This window comes from Monomorium pharaonis, chromosome 7 (assembly GCF_013373865.1).
Source record: "Monomorium pharaonis isolate MP-MQ-018 chromosome 7, ASM1337386v2, whole genome shotgun sequence".
NCBI lineage: Eukaryota > Metazoa > Arthropoda > Insecta > Hymenoptera > Formicidae > Monomorium > Monomorium pharaonis.
In genome coordinates, this window is record NC_050473.1 from 3,952,407 (window position 1) to 3,965,886 (window position 13,480).

The 13,480-nt window shown below is 29.5% G+C and overlaps 1 protein-coding gene and 1 long non-coding RNA gene across 2 annotated transcripts; one reads left to right on the plus strand and one right to left on the minus strand.

Annotated features, from left to right (window-relative positions):
- Positions 1–4,895: 4,895 nt before the first annotated feature.
- Positions 4,896–12,983, minus strand: LOC105830989 (vesicular glutamate transporter 1). Its single transcript, XM_012670777.3, has 9 exons — positions 12,842–12,983; positions 10,244–10,373; positions 9,835–10,055; positions 9,272–9,588; positions 8,737–8,911; positions 8,107–8,399; positions 7,567–7,947; positions 7,270–7,479; positions 4,896–6,997 (listed from the first exon to the last, which is right to left on the minus strand). Exons 2-9 carry the CDS (start codon positions 10,312–10,314, stop codon positions 6,758–6,760), a joined length of 1,908 nt encoding a protein of 635 aa, XP_012526231.1. The 5' UTR covers positions 10,315–10,373; positions 12,842–12,983; the 3' UTR covers positions 4,896–6,757.
- Positions 10,770–11,752, plus strand: LOC114254687. Its single transcript, XR_003626013.2, has 2 exons — positions 10,770–11,136; positions 11,413–11,752. It is a non-coding gene; the product is annotated as an uncharacterized LOC114254687 (long non-coding RNA).
- Positions 12,984–13,480: the final 497 nt, after the last annotated feature.

Sequence of the window (13,480 nt, forward strand, 5' to 3'; positions counted from 1 at the left end):
TCAAGTTATTATAAATTTATGTAATGTTAAAATTTTTGAGAATTTCTCATCGTTTACAATATATATATATATATACTTTTATATATTATAACTTTGCCTATTTATTGTACTTACAATATATTACTTTCATTCTTTTGCCGTTATTGTCAATATAATAATTGATACACCTTTGTAAGCAGATTTACAAAGGTCGAAATGTAAATTAATATTATTTAATTACATTTTCCAGAGAATGTACAATTAACGATGAACTATGAATGCCAGAATGTATACAACATTGTACATATTGCATAAAATACATACATGTGAAAGTATATTTCGTATGCACACACACACACACACACACACACACACACACACACACACACACACACACACACAAATATGTATCTTTATAATAAATATATTTTCATACAAAATATACCTTCATGTATACGTACGTACGTACGTATGTATGTATGTATGTATGTATGTATGTATGTATGTATGTATGTATGTACGTAAGTATGTATGTATATATGCATATGTATGTACATGTATATGTATATGTGTGTGTGCATGTATGGAGTATAGAGATGATTCCATACCGTAAATTATTGAATGCTTGTGCCCTCCTCCAGATTGATAAATATAATGTTTCCCCCTTTGTAATTATTCAGAGTTTTAGTTACAAAACTTCATATTTAATTTAATTTAATAACAAAATTGTGTACTAAACATAATTACGTGTAAATGTTAATAAAATATTTAATATAGTGTTATCTGCTTTATTTATTTCCCCCAAAATATATTAAAATTTCTCCAAGAAATCTAATCTACTTTTCAGTATAAGAAATTTTATTAATTACATGCGACTCACACAAACGCACATACATTATCTTTATCGTTCTGAATCGGAGAAAGATATGATATCAAATTTACGGTATTTGTAACTTTGCAACTTAGTACGTGTATTTTAATCGTGTCACTAACAGTTGCATAATAAAGATTTGATAATAACTATCATGATTTCTGTATGGTACGATCTACATTATCTTAATTCATATATATTTTTTGTGAAATGATAAAATGTTCAGCACATTCTTCACAAAAATATATGGAATCGTTTTAAAATGCAGTACGTTCTTTAATGACTCGTTATATTTTCATCACATTCTCGTGTGTCTTCCACTTTCTGTATTCTGTGGAGCACTCGAAGAAGCATTAAGCTAATTGTTATAGTGATACAGGGCGTGCCAAAAATAAAACAACGATCATCCATTTAACTTAATAAGCAACAATACTGCAACAACGATCTTTTTCACAGGATACGTCTTATAATATTATTGAATTTTCTAAATAAATTCAGGTTTGCATCTTTGTTGCTATTCTTAATATCGGCTCACCCCGTGTTCAGTTATTTATTGTCATAAGTTATTATTGGAGTTTTATATGTGTATATATACGTATATATGTAAATATTAAGTATCAGTATTATTGTTCGAACAGCATTATAGAACTTATCTTAGGTTTTTTGTAATAATTATGATCTACAGATATCTCAAGTCCAGAAACTTTTCCTGGTTTAGCGAATGAAGTCATAAGTAACGTTAGGCCAGTCACTACTGCAATACACAATGATAAATATATATTTATACATACTCGTATATCCTTAACGTAATATTTTTTTCACGTATTACGTCACTTAGAGCAGATATCAAAATAGAAGATATAAGAAAGAAAAAATAAATATAATATTACTAGCTGGATTCAACAGAAAAAGTCACTTAGTAAATGCTCAGTGATTCTTTATGATTGGTTTTTATTTTTATATTCAATGAAGAACGTAAGAGCAAAAATATATCATATTAAAAACTTACAAAATACACACTGAACTGCTTTTTTTGGTGAACGCAGCTGTTGATAAAAGATAGATTAAAAGATAAATAAAAAATAGAATTAAAAATGCAAATTTTTGAAAAAGAATAAAATAAACACACAATTTAAACATCTTAATTAAATATTTAAAATATATACGATAAGTATCTTTAGAATATTACATATAATAATAAATTTTTTTATAAAATAAAAATAAAATTCGTTTCATAATTGTGAATCGTTACTTATATATATAATTATGCACGTTCACATTCTATATATATATATCTTTCCTTTATGATACCTTCTCTTATAATATCATCTACAAAAAATAATATTATTTTATGTGCAATCACGCTGAGAGAAAGTATCCCACTTTTTTATTTTCAAGTAAATTATCACTGCTGTCCAGGTTTCAGATTTGCTCTTTTCCTGACATTAATCTAACAACGAATCGTTTCACTCGATGCGGCAGTGATGCACATGGCACACAGTTAGATGACAGTTATCATGTGCATATCATTAATTTCAAGTGTGTTGCAAGTATTTCCGACTTTCTATCATCGTGTCTTTTTTAAAACATAGCGCTCGCGGTCGATGCACCACGTGAAAAAAATGCGCGTTGCGGCATGTCATCATTTCATGTCGTCATTAATACGAGTGTTTTAATCGTGACTGGTTATTATCCTATCCTGTATTGTCACTGATGTTACGAAGTGAGATTATTACCGTTGCGTATACAGGGTGTTTGGTAATAATCGCGTACACGGTGAACAGGGCGATATTGATTATTATCAAATATTGAAATAATATTTTTGTTTTCAAAACTTTATTAAATTAGAATTGGTTTAAAATTGCTTTTTAATCATAAATTGACTAAAAAATTTATTGCTTCTGAAATCTTGTTGTTCTAAACACTCATAATCTATTTGAAAAAAGAAGCACTGCTTATATAAAAAAATTATTAAAACAAAAACATTATATTATTAATATTTAATTTTAATATATTTTAAAATAGCTGTTTTTAAAGATATAAACTTGTGACAAATTTATATTTGTCACAAGTTTATACCTTTAACTGCAATTTCTTTTCTTATGATTTGAAAAACTATTGATATCTTAACATTTATTATTATTATTTCATTTTAATTATCATTATTAATAATTGTTATATGTATAATGTATATCTATTTACAATACGAAAAAGTAAATTTGTTTTTTTCTAAAAAGATATCAAAATTTGTTCACCAAGTGCGCCAATTTTCAAACACCCCAATGTTTTCATAAATATTGAATAAAATCGCGCATACAAATAATTAAACTCTAAATCTGGTGCTCTGTTATAACATGTGTATCAACCTTTCATTTAAATATTATTGTCGTACAGTAAAAAGCGTTTGATAAAATTAACATATTGAAAAGAATCAATCTTGAATAGCATTCTCAAATATTTCATCACACATATTGTTATCACTAATGCATTTAATGTACAGCCATGTATTTTATATATATACATATATATATATATATATATATATATATATGTATATATTTTTTAACATAGTACATAATAACGAATAATACACGATGTATGTAGTATATAATCTTATTTAGCAACGGAGAATGCGAGACTTGTCAATACCATATACATATATAATATCGGTATATTTGTATTTTTAAATTGTCTCGCATAAATTGACTAATTTTGTGTATTTTTGGGGGGTATGACAAAAAATCTAGACTATTCGATTTGTAGGCTTACATACGCACAAAGCGTTTAACAACGCTGTAAATATTAAGATGTTGTCATTAGATAAATATTGTATCATTATCTTATTTATATACGCATGTCTACATATCAGATTAAATTTATTAGACACTCGAATCGGTTAATTTCGATTTTATTTGCCAAGAATAGGAATCTTTGTATGCTATAAAGTTCTCTCTCTCTCTCTCTCTCTCTCTCTCTCTCTCTCTCTCTCTCTCTCTCTCTCTCTCAATAGTAGATGCGTTTATCGAATACCGATATTTCTACTTAAGAATTAAAATAAATTTTGAAATTGCAAATAAAAGTTTAAAACATTTTTCAAATATATTTATGTCTCAACATTTTTCTCAAGAAGTTTTCAAGATATTATTTCAATAATTCACAAAAAATATTATTTTGTCCATTAAATATCTATTATTGAATACTCTTTTTTTATATCTAGGTATAAAAATGAATCAAATCGAAATTACTCAGTTCAAGAGTCTAACATTTTTAATACTATTTGCCTGTCAAATTTAGCATAACATGCACACCGCATGCTTTTTTATTGTGTTTCCTTGTATGTGTCCCGTCTTACCTTTGATGATCGCGCATGTGCGCTATCATGAAGAACATATATATATATATATATATATATATATATATATATATATATTTGTATACAATAAAAGATGTGTATGTATATACATACATATAAATTACACACACTTACACACACTTACATACACTTAAACACACACACACACGTATATAATATACGTATGTATACGAAATACATATAGATAATGTATAATATAATATATACTGCTTTTTTTTAATTATATGTCACTTTTACTTTGATCTTTGTATATATACTTTCATGATTTGTCTACTTATATATATATATATATAATAAAAAGTTATCATATATTATTATAGTACTTTCGTTATCACTTTCTTACGAATACTTTCATACGTTTCAATTTAATTCGTTACGTGAACGTGTTTGGAATTATTTTAAATATTAAAAAAATTTACACAAAAATTTCCGTTTAAAGAACTTGACGCAAAAAATTCCTCAAATTATAATTATTTCAGATGTTAAAAAAATTAATTAATAGCTTTAAATTTTCTCTCTGTTCCTTTGCGCTTTTTATATTCATTAACTTTTTATGATATCTATATACATAGATATCTTGTAAGTATTTGTAAGTATATTTTCTTTATGTCCAAATATTTGTCGAGATTTCGAAAATTTTATTAGTGTTATTATATATATTTAATCTTTTAATTTTTTTCAATTTTATCTAAATTTTGCAGATTATAATTACTTGTAAATTATAGCGTACACGCTATATATATATGTCAGAAAGTTAAGGAATATTTTAAAAAATGAACATTTCAATTTAGATATATATGTCTAATGGGTATTTAAAAATATTTCTCGAATATCTAAGCTGGATAATATCGTCGTTATCATGGATCGAATTATATACTATCTGAGTGTGCGTAAAAATATCGCATATTTTTATGTGTAACTTTACTTGCGATTTACATCATTTATTTTATACTGATATACTGATTCACGTAACTTTTCTCCTTTATTGCTATATTTCTATTATTTTGCGTAAATAACTAAATACATTACGGAGAATGGGAAATACCTAAAAGTTTCAGCGATTGAGCTCTGTCGCGCGCACCGAGATCTTTCATGATTACCATCTTCTCAAACCTCGCTGTTATTATTATTGTCCATAAAAAGAATTATTGTCTCGCGAAGGTTTGAATTATTGTCATTTTAAGACATACCAAGATCTCACTGATAAGCGGCAACTTACAATTAATACTTTCTTTTTATAAAACAAATTAATATTGCCAATATTGCACGCGGATATCCTAATAAAAAGCTTTCAAAATTTTATAAAGTTGAACAATTTCTTAGGGACTAATAATGATATAAAATTTTCCTACAAATTAAAAGAATATTGTTTTTATATACAAAGTATATAAAAAGAATTAAAACAGTTGATTATGGCGTTGTAATGCTTGACTTAATAAATCTTTAATCTATAAATGTTCGAAGAATATAAATTCAAAAAATATTAAAATTATATTACATAAAATGCAGTTTCACGTTTTGTATACAATTTCTTTTTTACTTCCACGAGTAAAAATATACGAAAAATAAAAAGAAATAAAGAATAGAAATAGAAAGTTTTTCCGATTAAACTTTTTAAACCGGAAGAACGATTTTTACATCCTTTATTAGGCACGTTTGCAGCGAATGACTTATTGTCGTTTTTTAAATGGCGAAGTGAATATACTCACTTCCTATCGTTTATCATACACATTACGATAAATGTAAGCTATATTATAAATGCGTGTCTTTGACAAAGTAAATAAATTGTGGTTCACTTATCAATTGATCACGCTAATTTAATAACGAGATTTCTTTTGCATTATTTCGAGTTAGCCGATTATTTATTCACAGTGCCATTCTCTGCACTCTTAGGTATTACTCAACAGAAAATTCGTATTTTTTTCTCTTCTTGATATTTTGTACGTCCTTTGCACAAAACTTAGATTGTGTTTTAATATTTGATGATTTGTATCTTAATTTGTAAAATCCAAAATCATGGTTGCTATTTGAAATTTTATTTATAACATATGACCCTCAGACATGACATAATTAGATTTAATTAGTGATAAACAATTCCATTATTATCAAAAATAATTCCCAATTTATTAAGTTACATTTAACACATGTATTTTACGATTTTTTAGCAAAATAATATCATGAATTTATGATATTATAGAAAGAGGATTATTTTTTGACTTCTATTGCTTATCTTATCACATTAAACAAACGAAAACAATACCGTCGCGAATTTAATATTATTTTAAATTGAATTAAATTGTTATTGATTTTTTAAAATTTTCAAGCTTTTCTTTAAAACACAATTATTAGTGTAATTTAACTTGATTCGACTAGTTTTAATTTCGGAAAGTTTGTTATAATTAATGAAGATGTGACATGTCTGAGAAGCCAGTATTGGATTGTTAGCTAACGATACGAATAATCTACAACCTCGGGAAAGCAGTCTGCTCTTCTCGTATCCAATTACTCTACCCAATAGTCGATCGTTCTCAGTTCTACTGCTGATTGTATGTGATGTCATGCGTGTAGTCGTCTGTTGCTGGTGGTTGCACAAAAGACGTGTTAACATCACTGGCGAACGGATTCGTCGAGTGAAATGGATTGTTGGTGGCCTCTGTCGAACCATAATTTATTACAGGCGCCTTATTGTCCTGTCGTGCATACAGATTTTCAGCCGGTGACTGTTCGTAAGTATTCCAATTGTCAGTGATATTTCCATCTCTGGACGGTTGTTTCTGAAAAGAGATAGTTATTCTTTCAATCTTATTTTTATTATAAATAATATAATATTTATAAAAATACATTTGCTTAAGAGAGACTAAAAATTTTTGGATCTCAAGTAGATTATATTAAATATCTTGCATCGTATTCTACAATGCATTAAAAAATGTAAAAGCAACATGAGTTATAATATATTTATTTAAAGATTAAATGGTGATGATTTAAACAAATTATTTCCGACAAAGTAAAATTTATTGTGAATAATTAATAATGAAAGTATACTTACTATGAATTCGGATTGCATAGTTTTTGGTGGAGGTGGAAGGGGCGGTTTTGTCTGGCCAAATTCGTCCATGGGATTCCAGCTCTTTTGTTCTTCCAAAGTGGGATCAGCCCAGGGTTGTAACTCGCCAGAGCAGAAAATACCGTAAAACGTCACTCCAAAAATGTGAACACATGCAGCTATGATGAAAACGTTCCGCCAGCTCTGTGGATCCTGTACAGAATTTTTTAAATTTTCACTAAACTTAATTTGTACCACTAAATTCGTATACGACAAAATATAATATATTCCTCGTCATACCTTTTTCTCCGTGATGTTATCTACGAAGAAAGGAACCAATAAACCAGCAATGGTGCCAATCCCGTTGGACATGCCCATCAAGATACTGGCGTATCTTGGCGCAATGTCCAAATGATTGACATTGAAACCAGAAATGGCAAAACCGCTGCACGCGACGCCGATCGCGAGAGCGACCGTAGCCGCGGTTCCGTTTTTGGATGTTGTCGCATGGGCCACCACCAGGAAAAAAAGCGCTTCCATACCGAAACCACCGCAGTTAAAAACCTTTCTGACATTTGTTGTTGTCATAATGCCACGTTTACGAAGATGATCCGCTAGCAGCCCACCACAAGGTACAATCATAGTCATCAACAAATGCGGAAGCGACCCAATAACTCCGGTCTGTGTTAAAACACGTTTAGAGATTATATTATTCATAAAGTATTTTATTTTATGTTAATTTAGATTGTAAAGTAGTATATTATTTCTAATTTTTTAATAGTAACTTGTACTGAACAAAACCTTTATGCATTATTGTTATCGAGAAATTGTGTTATTTACCTCGACAAGCGGCATGCCAAAAGCCTCGTGCATAAAACGCGGTTGAAAGAGTACCAGCAAATAAAAGTTCCATGATCTACAAAAATTGGCAACAATGATGGCGTATACGGGCATCGAGGTGAGAAACTTGCGCCAAGGAGTGTTCGACAGAGTGGGCATGGGTGCTTGCACTTGCCCCTGTCCGAGTGAATCCTCGATGTAACGTAACTCGCGAGCCGTGATACAAGGGTGTTTTGACGGCTTTTCGAAGGCCAACCATAACCAGATACAGTACCAAATCAAACCGCACAGGCCTGCAAGTTATTAAAAATTATATTTATCAATACAATATTTCATTTTCCTGTTACACAAAGTAAAGAAATTTTGCTATTATTGCTATTACATATTTGATATGACAAAACAATTAAACTTTGTTCTTATAACTGTTAGAATATAATAAGTTCTATTAAATCTTTTGTTATCAAAATATATTTGAGCAAATTTGTAAAAAAATATATTTGTTTCTAAAGTAGAAAGCCTATTTCTACTTTGCAATTGTATTTTGTTGCTGCAACCACCGAAATTTCAATTTGTTATTATATATATTTTTTCTTTATATGTATGCAATTAAAAACACGAGTTTTTTTTTACCGTAGAAGTAAAATGACGCTGTCCAACCAAACCAGGAACTCAGATATCCAGAAAGCGGCATACCTATCACCATTGCAGCATACGATCCACAAAATGCTAATGTGGCCAAACGTGATCTCTCTAGAGGCGGTGCCCAATATTTCCAAATACCATGACATGCTGGATACGTAACACCCTATAAGAAATAAAAATCGATTACTATTGCATAATATTAATCCCACAAAATGATTAGAATATTGCAGGTATACGAAATAAAATGTATTACTTTTTATCTATCTCAGCAACGTCAATTTAAATCGTAATTTTTTATTAATTTTATAAATTATAACATCATATTTTAAGGTTAATTGAATAAACAGTCCTTAAGTAAATTTTAATATATTAAATGGAGATTAAAGTTTTAATTCATAAATATATTACACTTGAGAAAGTCTCATAAATTCTTAATAAAAAAATATGTTTATATGTAGGTACACACGTACGTGGTATATTTAAACTTTATCCTTTAACATCGTTCAATTTTTTAAATACTTACCTCGACCAGTCCTTTTATCACTTGCACACCCATGTCAATGATAGGGTCTACTTTCAGCGCACCGGGAACTAGCAAATTTAAAAATGAAGATATTGCGATGGCCGTGCCGAATATCCTGTTAGCAGGATATAACGACGCAAGAAAACCACCGGGCACTTGCGTTACCAGGTACCCCCAGAAAAATGACGAATCAAGGGCGCTTTCCACGCCAACTGTCCAGTTAAATTTGACAGTATTATTTTCACCTTCCGTACTGTTTTTCATGACTATCTTGGCCATGCCCATGTTACATCTCATACCAAACGAAATAACAAATCCTAAAAAATATGATGAATTACAATAATAAAAAGAAAATTTTATCTTTATTTATGTTAGTATATTTTTCTTTATTTTGCACAATTATTGCAAGATTATTTATACTTTATTTTTCTTTACTTTTAGTTTATTACAAATATAAATTTTTTAATGATATAAGATATAAATTAGAGTAGCAGCAACATAAAGAAATTCTTCATGTGGGAATAACAAAATTGCTAATTAATTATTATCAATACAATTCTTACCTAAACTAGCTAGTACCGCCATAGTGTACCTCGCTGAAAGACATGGACATACTGGCATGCAATAAGTATCGATATGCCGTAATGGTGGTCTTTCTGGCTCCGGAAGCGATTCGAACGAAGGCTGCGTGCTGTATCCTCTTTCATCCTCAAATCCCCTGTTGTCTTTGCTACCCTCGCACGAAGCTTCGAACTCCTCATAACCGGTAGTACTTCCTCTGAATCTAGAAAATTGATCCTTTTGATAAATTATTTTTTTTACATTTGAGAGAATAGTTGAGGGAAATCTTTTAATAACTTTTAATCACTTTGTTTCTTTAAATAATATGTTTTTCTAATTAAAATTATATATCGGAAATAATATTTTAATTTCAATATGTTAAATATGTTATAAATGTATGCAATGTATTACCCGGATAATTTCTGTGACGCTTTTATCTTGAAGGAGTCGAAGATTTGACCCGCCGCTGCGAATCCGGACATTTTCCAATTATTGGGGTTGCTTCGTAATTTTATAAGATCACGGTGTTATTTGGCAGCCCCTGTAATAACAATATATAATCCATATGTTACTTTTATATAATAAAATTTAATGTGCAAAAAATATACGTTTATTTATATATTAATTATCTATTATTTATATATATTAATTATGTATTATTTATATATTAATTTATATATTATATATTAATTTCATAAATATAATGTATTACATAGTTTTACAAATAAGATATATGTGTTAAAAAAACGTGAAAAGGAAAATAATTTAAATGCTAATACAAAGTATAAATTTGAAGATGTATCCTAAAATTAATATTCAAATATAAACTTTTACATTACTAAATAATTTGATAAACTATTTATTTACAAAATAATTTTATATTACTAAATAATTTGATATTTTTATATAGTATTTTTGGAAATAACTATTTATTTACTGATTTTATCTCGGCCACCTAGAGCTTCTTTCAGAAAGATCTGCTATATCTATATAGAGTATCTCTACAGAATGGTACAGGGGGAATCCGGGTAGAAGTGTTTATTTGGAGTGGTGGTCTCTCCACCCCTAATCCCCGAACTCTCGAGGGAGCATCTTCGGAGGGTAGAAAACTGTGAGAAGAAACGTTTCGCCGACCGTACACTGAGATCATATTTTTTACTCAAAGTTTGTCATAGGCATATCTCGGTTAAATTGCAAAGTCTTTATTGAATTTATCCTTAATTAAAACACAGTATGTTAAAAGAAGATATAATAAATGTAAATTTTAGTGGATTTGATTACTTCAAGCTACAAAATTAAGTAAGGTAATCCAGAATAAAAATGTTTAATATTTTTATGTATAAACGTATACAATTATATAAAAACAATTTTTATCTTTTTTATAACGTGTAAATAAACTTTATTATATTTACATATGATACTACACACATTATATACATATTATTTTAACGTATTCGCTTAACACATTAATATATTTCATTTAAAGATTTTCTTGTTATTAATTTATATTTAAAATTAAATGTTCTTTTGACGTTGATGTTTTGTATTTTTATTCTACGATTGTAATAATCTTGTCGAAGATTATAATCGTCATCATTGCATGATGGAGCGTGCAGCCTGCAAAAATCGTTACGAGAGTGCTGCGCCGATCATAAAGAGGCGCATCGGAGGACAATGGCTTTCGGATATTAAAATGGCACGTGACAGACAAAAGGCACCAAAATGCACAGTACGTGTTAACGAATTAGGGTGGAATGACGAGTATATGAGACACGCTGACTCAACTTAATGGACATTGAACGGCATTCAGCACTCTCGTGCTCTACAACATGACTTTATGCTTTTTGTATATTTTCTATTATTAATCGTATACTTTAAAATATACTTTAGAAACATAAAAAAATATAGACTTAGATAACATCTTAATGTTGTTTATTTAAAAAAAAATTAATATACAATTTTTTTAATGACAAGGACCAAGATGGTGGAGCAAGGATGTATAAATAACGACAGAATATATTCACATTAATATTGCAATTAATATTCTCTGATATTACGCGTCTTTTTCTAAAAAAAATAATAAAATAATAAAATAAATAATAATAGAAATATACAAAAAATACTTATTCTCATAAATAAGTGATAAAGGGCGTCAACAAGGGAAGAATCTACCACGATATATTCAAAGAGAATTTTAATTAAAACAGAAACTCAATTTGCAGTTAATCGACATAAGAATAGGGCAAACGAGCGCTGACAACATCTCGCAGCCTTGGGCACTCGTGCAAATCAACTCTAAGTGAAATTCATTATGATAGTATAATATAAAAACCATTAAAAACATTAATACTTATGGCCTGCCTAATCATCACGAGATAAATTTCACATATTTGAAGATTACAATCAGCACTAATGGAATGCTTTGCTAAACGCTCTAATAATCTCACAAAGTAGAACACGAAAGTCAGATATTTTCCGCATGTTTGAATTGCTTTAAAAATTTTACCACAAACAAAATCACTATTTCGCGATTTATCACTCTTGCTGAATTTTTAAAATAGAAAGTTTTCACCTGAAGCAAGTAGATTAAGGGTGTAATTTCTCGATTGTCTTATCGGCGAGAGAAATAGAAATAACTTCTTTATCACTTTTCTTAATTCTATTTAATCCCAAAATTTTATAGAATCTCTTTTTTTAGTCCAAACATTTGCGGATAAGAGCTAAATGAAAAAGTTTAAGTGCAAACCTTTGCTTTTTGAAATTAAATGCAATTATCACTTCACTTATATCGAAATCTCACAATCATTTTCACTACCGTAAATAAACGAATTTATCACCATTTAGTAAAGATCTCTAAATTTTGTTCTATTCTGAAAGACACCCTTACACAAGAGAATTGTCCCCGATTTTGCTTGCAAGCAAAATGGTATCATAATTCGTGATTTTTCAAACTTAAACATTTTAAACAACAAACAATCGGAAACAATTAAGAAAATTCGCGAGACTCACCAATAATTAAGTCCAGATACAGTTACGAGCGGATTGGGTAACGGTAGCGCGGGGTACGCGACGGAGAACGTCGTCGACGTCGCCTGACGTCGGCGGCGGCGGCGGCGGCGGTGGCGGCGGCGGCAACGAAGTTGATTTCTGGCCACGGCGTCAGCGCGTCTCGATGCAGTGATACGATTGGCTTGTCGGGAACGACGCATCGATATCACTAGCCAATCATCAGCGGTCACACCCCTCTTTAGATCGACCCCAGGCGGAGCTTCCTGTGCACCCCGGCCGAAAGTTTTGCAATTTGCAACAACAAAACGGCACGCATAGAAAAGGAACGGTTGTAACGGCGTTAAGGTTGATGTATTAACCGGATATGTACGCATTATTGGTATGCCGGAATTCCGCTGCTATTAAGAGAAATCGTTCAAGCTCCTCAAAAATTGATAACAGAAAGTAGAGCAATTAGTTTAATTTATTTTTTCTAATACATTTTTTAATGCCACAAAATAAGAAATAAAAGTTCTTACACATTATTTTTTGCCAAGAAATTTTGTCGCTTATTCAAAAATTTAATACATGTTTATAACTTTTTAAATTTAAAAAATTACAAAGATAATATTTAAATTTATAATTGTATTCAAACTGACA